At 45.8% G+C, this 6000-nt stretch overlaps 1 protein-coding gene across 3 annotated transcripts in view; it reads right to left on the reverse strand.

The window, feature by feature from the left end:
- The window catches only part of PAM (peptidylglycine alpha-amidating monooxygenase), a 115992-nt gene that overhangs the window by 17836 nt on the left and 92156 nt on the right, over positions 1-6000 (reverse strand). For all 3 annotated transcript variants that reach the window (XM_068121979.2, XM_068121981.2, XM_068121980.2), the window contains exons 14-15: positions 1545-1677; positions 1327-1437 (exon numbers count right to left, since the gene is read on the reverse strand). In XM_068121979.2, the coding sequence (XP_067978080.1) occupies positions 1327-1437; positions 1545-1677 (244 nt within the window). The remainder of the gene's footprint in view (positions 1-1326; positions 1438-1544; positions 1678-6000) is intronic.

The raw sequence follows: 6000 nt of genomic DNA on the forward strand, positions 1-6000 counted from the left end.
AATGGGTTTCTCTCATCTCCTCTTCCTGTTCAGGCTGGAGTTCCCCAAGGTAGTGTTCTGGGCCCTGTGCTTTTTCTGGTCTTCATCAATGATCTCTCTGACTCTCTTGAAAATCCTCTCTATCTCTTTGCTGACGACTCTACTCTCTGTCGCTCCATTCCTCATCCCTCAGATCGGCAGTCTGCAGCCTCCTCACTCTCTGCAGACCTGGACAAAATCACAGACTGGGCAAACAAATGGAACATGTCTTTCAATCCTGATAAATCTCACACTCTTACGATGTCTCTCCAAAAAGACTGACTGGAAAACCCTCCCATCCACTTTCTGAATAATCCTCTCCAAGAAGTTCTGTCACTCAAGCTTTTGGGTCTCACTATTTGCCATGATCTTTCCTGGGAAAACCACATTTCAAATCTGGCCTCCAAAGCCAGTTGCCGACTGGGCATCCTCCGTCGTGCGAAGTCCTTCCTTGGCACACCTGAGCTCCTCACCACATACAAGGCTTTCATCCGCAGCTCTATGGAATACTGCTCTCCCCTCTGGTCTGGTGCTCCTGCCTCACACCTAGCCCGTCTTCACGCTGTTGAAACTAAAGCGTTCAGAATCATTGGAATCTCCCGCGATGAAGCTAACTCCAAGGGCCTTTCACTCACTCACCGCAGGCAGGTTGGTGGTCTTTCCGTCTTCTACCGACTCCTCTCTGGCCTTTCCCCCCCAGCCCTCTCTGGGCTCTGTCCCCCAAATATTCCTACAGGTCGCACAAGATCTGCCTGCAACCCTCTTATGGTTAAACTGCCAAAATCAAGACTTTCTGCTCACCTTCACTCCTCTTTTCTCCCACCTCTGGAACAAACTCCCTCACTCTCTTCAATCCCACTCCACCCTCCAGGTCTTTAAAACAGCTGTTCACCACCATCTCTTATCCTCCCCCATCCAAAACCTTGATCTTTTCTACCCCCGCTAATTTCGGTCCCCTTGTGTTTTATACCTCTCCCCCCCCCCCCCCCCCCCCTTTCCACGCCTCCTGCCCCCAAGCCCTCTCCCTCCCACACTTCTCCCTGCTCTCAAATGTTGTGGTTGTGTGCTTCCCCTTCTCTCCCCATCTTGTCTTCCGCTCCCTCTTTTTGTATATTTTGTTTGTCTGGTTGATTTGTTTGTGAAATAAATGTTAGCTCTTTCACGAGCCTCGATTCAGTATACAAAAAAAAAAAAAAAAAAAAAAAAAAACATTTGTATCTGAGCATTAATAATTAATTATTATTTCTAAAACTGTCAAAAAAATAAAAAAAATAAAAAAAATAAGAAGAGCGAAGAATATTATCTCACCTGTTTTTCCCACCTGACCAAATTTCCTGTCCCGTGTTTGCCTCCAAGGCTATAATGGGGTTGGTGGTGATAGGTTCCCGATGCAAGAACACCTGATCTTCTCCGAAGAGCCTGTGGTGATCATAGTTTCTTATATAAACAGCAATCAAAAGAGGGTGAGACAAATCCAGTGGTTGCAGCACAGTTACAGTATGTAACGAGTAATCGCTGCTGCTCACCTTTCGCTACCCCATTCCTTATCACCACGGTGAAGGAAGTACACCAGTCCATCGGAGTCCATTGCAACGGCAGAAACCTGTCCAAAGTTTTCAACTTGTGGCCGCCACCATTTTACTTGCTGCAGCTTGATACCTGCATACGATAGGCACATGAAGTGAGTGAAGGTGATGCTATTGTCAAAACAACCTGCTCAGAGGGTTAATCCTTTGAATTGCTGTGTCTATAACTTCGAACACAGCTGTTTATGAGGCACAATATTAGGTTCACTGTTGGTCCAGATTTTCATTGGTCTTCACGGCCTTTTAGCGTACCTGCCTGCTGTACTGATTGAGCATTAGCTTACCTTTCACCAATCCCAGATGTGCTTAGGACAGGGAGGGGATTTAATATACAGTCACGTGAAAAAGTAAGTACATAAAGTTTTGACTTTTTCAACATATTTCAACATACAGCTATTTGATCTTCATTTCAACAATATTGATAGTGTTACGTGCTCCTCCCCAAACCCCGGTCAGGGTGTACCTCCGAGCCCCGAGAGGAGTCACGGCAGAAAGATGTGTTATTCTGTATGTCAAAGATCAATGGTGAAACCACACCAATTGTTACCAACAAACAAGTATTGTATTAAGATCACACAAAAATAACAGTACAACAACAATAGTAATCAATTGTACAACCAATATATATTTCCTATGATGGTACCATAAGGTTCGTACAATATAACTCACTGTGCTCCAAGTGAGCGAAAAGAAGAACATTCCCAATGTCTCTATTCCGGCATCAAGCCAAAGTCGATCCGCTCCAGTAATCATCAGAACGATGTCTAATCGAGACCAGAATCCCGTTCGGATGACAGTCACAGTCACGCTGCCAAAGCTGAGCAAAGGTGCCCTCAAGGCGAATGGGAAATCACACCCTCGGGTGTGGACGTTCCACGGCTCCCACTCGGCGAACCGCAGATTTCCCACTCAAAAGCCACGTTGCACACACACACCAGATTAACGTCTGAATGCGGTGAAAATGGTTGAAGCGAGAGGAAAAACCTTGAGCGAAGCGCAAATCCTGCGCGGTAAAAATGGCCGACGGCCCGTTCTCGTGGCGTAACGGCACTCTGATGATTCTCTCCGGAATCAACCGCAAAACCTGTCACGCAGGTTTATCTGTCATAGCGATGACAACTCTGTCGCAGGAATCCCTTTCCCTGGAAACCCAAAGTTCACTTGTGACCCTCGTTCGCCAATCGTTCGCTCCAGACCTCGAAGCAGCTCTCGTCCGACTCGCTCGCTCCGCCTTCTCTTCCTCCTCTCCCTCTTCGTCGTCGTCCGGTTCCGGTTTCATTTAAAACATTAACTTTTTTACCTTTTGAAAATAGTAATCTCTCTTTCCCTTAAACGACAACAATAATAGTACATGGAATCAAAGATGTTCACAGTGGATGAAAACCACAACAACGTAAGTGATGAATCCGTAACAATAGATAAAGGTGATATAATATAACAAATATCATGAAACGTTTACATTTTGTAGTCCATTGTATAATTTATATAAACATAAATGCAAATTTCGCATGTGGAAAAAGTAAGTACACCGCTACATTTATCACTACTTCAAATACCTAAAATTAGAATCAGGTGCACCAGAATGAATGAATGAATGAATGAATGAATAATGAATGATCGGTTTAAGGCCATTTTCCCCCGCTAGAGCGGGGGTTAGCCTTGCGGGCCCCATGACAATCATGGTCCCCTGTTAGAGGCAATGTTTTTATGGCCGGATGCCCTTCCTGACGCCAACCCTTGGTCACGCTCTTACGATGAGCAGGGATACGGTGTACCTATTCTAAACCGGGGTACACACCGTGATCATTCATCCCAGCAAGCTGGTACTCAATTTGCCGACCTCGGAAGGATGACTGGCTGAGTCAACCCCCCTGGCGTTAATTCAGCGATCGACCAGGATTCAAACCCAGGATCCTCAGATCCTAAGCCGGCACCCCAACCGCTAAGCCAACACCAGGCACCAGCTCAGGTGCAAATGATTAGAACATCGTTAGAGAGGATCTTGGAGGAACCTGTCTTATTTAAACATCAGACATTTAGTTTGGTTTGCTCTTTGTTGTTGAAGTGTGTGGCGTCACCATGCCTGGATCAAAAGAGCTCTCTGAGGCCTTCAGAAAGAAGGTTATAGATGCCTACGAGTCTGGGAAGGGATTTAAAAAGATCTCCAAACAATTTGAAATCAATCATTCGACTGTCCGGAAGATCATCCACAAATGGAGAAGATTCCAAACAACTGCCAACTTGTTCAGGCCAGGCCGCCCCAGCAAGTTCAGCCTGAGAGCAGACCGCAAGATGCTGAAAGAAGTCTCTAAGAACCCCAGAATGTCATCACGGGACCTTCAGGTAGCTCTTGCCACTGTTGATGTCAAAGTGCACGAGTCCACCATTAGATAGAGGGTGCACAAATTTGATCTACATGGGAGGTGTGCCAGGAGGAAACCTTTGCTGTCCAGAAAGAACATCAGGGCAAGACTAAAGTTTGCCAATGAACACCTAGGCAAAGACCAGCACTTCTGGAACAATGTGCTCTGGACAGATGAGTCAAAGGTAGAGCTATTTGGCCACAGTATCAGAAGACATGTTTGGCGAAAACCAAAGACAGCATTTGACCACAAGAACCTGATACCAACTGTAAAGCATGGTGGTGGAAATATTATGGTTTGGGGCAGCTTTGCTGCACCAGGGCCTGGGCAGCTCACCATCATAGAATCCACGATGAATTCTTCATCGTACCAGAGGTTTTTGAGGATAATGTGAGGTCATCTGTCGGAAAGTTGAAGCTCAACCGAAGGTGGACCTTGCAACATGACAATGACCCTAAACATACCAGTAAATCCACGAAGGAATGGCTGAAAAGAAAGAAATGGAGGGTTCTGGAATGGTCAAGTCAAAGCTTGGATCTAAATCCCATCGAGATGTTGTGGGGGGATTTGAAACGAGCTATGCTTGCAAGAAACCCCTCAAACATCGCACGGCTGAAAGAATTCTGTATGGAGGAGTGGGCAAAAATTTCTCCCAGTCGATGTCAGAGACTGGTAGACAGTTATAAGAAACGCCTACTTGAGGTTGTTTCTGCCAAAGGGGGCAATACCACCTATAAGAGCCAAGGGTGTACTTACTTTTTCCACATGCGAAATTTGCATTTATGTTTATTTAAATTATACCATGGACTACAAAATGTAAATGTTTCATGATATTTGTTATATTATATCACCTTTATCTATCAATATTGTTGAAATGAAGATCAAATAGCTGTATATTGAAATATGTTGAAAAAGTCAAAACCTTACATGGGGTGTACTTAATTTTCACGTGACTGTACGTGCGTTGTTATTATTACCGAATGATACTACGAGTATTATGTTGTTAATATTACTATTAGTATTGGTATTAATTCATACATGCTTTGTTGCAATGTTATTTTTATTATTTATTTTGGAAGTAGAATGGTATGCTGTGGAACGGCCTATTAAGCTGCTCCATGCACCTTGACATGGCGTGCGTTTAAAACATGGGAATTCTCCTGGATTATTTGCAGTTAATTAACTCGGGAGATAAAGATTGTCAATTCGGTGTAGCACATCCATATCAAAGAGCTCCACAAAAATTGTACCGCGACGCGACGCGACACACACACACCTCATTTATACCAGACTAGCTGAAGTACACGGCTTAGCCTGCGGAAATTCTTGGAAGTGGAGTGGGAGTGGGAGGGCAGGGGAGGATGACAGCGGGAGGAGAAGAGGAGGGGGAGGGAGGGTGAGCAGAGGGGGAGAAGGGGAGGAAGTGGGAAGAGAGGTGAGAAGGACGAGGGAGGGGAGAGATATACTGTAAATATATATCTTTGGGAAGGAGGGGGGGGGGAGGGATTTGACAGGCCCCTCCGTTTTGGTGGGGGGGGGGGGGGGGAGGGGGAAGACAAATTCACCTGTGTGAAGAGTGCTTTTACCTCAGCGTTGCCCTGGGAAAAACTAAATTGTAATACCCTCTGCCACCCACCATATCATGTAAGTGCTACATGGTGCACATTTACAGAGATAATTTATTCCCCCATGCAAAATTGTATTTGTGCCCTACGTTTGGAGTTTGCAATAAAAGATGTGGCTGTGCATAGGGAACAAATAAATCCACAGAGGGAGTGAGAAAGGGGGTAAGAGGGAGAGAGCGAGGGAGAGAGAAAGGGGATGAGAGAGAAAGGGGGCGAGAGAGAAAGGGGGCAAGAGAGAAAGGGGGTGAGAGACAAAGGGGGTGAGAGAGAAAGGGGGTGAGAGAGAAAGGGGTGAGAGGGAGAGAGCAAGGGCTGAGAGGGAGAGAGCAAGGGAGAGAGAAAGGGGGTGAGAGGAAGAGAGTGAGGGAGAGAGAAAGGGGTGAGAGGGAGAGAGCAAGGGAGAGAGAA

Source organism: Myxine glutinosa, chromosome 7 (assembly GCF_964187855.1).
Source record: "Myxine glutinosa chromosome 7, kmMyxGlut1.1, whole genome shotgun sequence".
NCBI lineage: Eukaryota > Metazoa > Chordata > Myxini > Myxiniformes > Myxinidae > Myxine > Myxine glutinosa.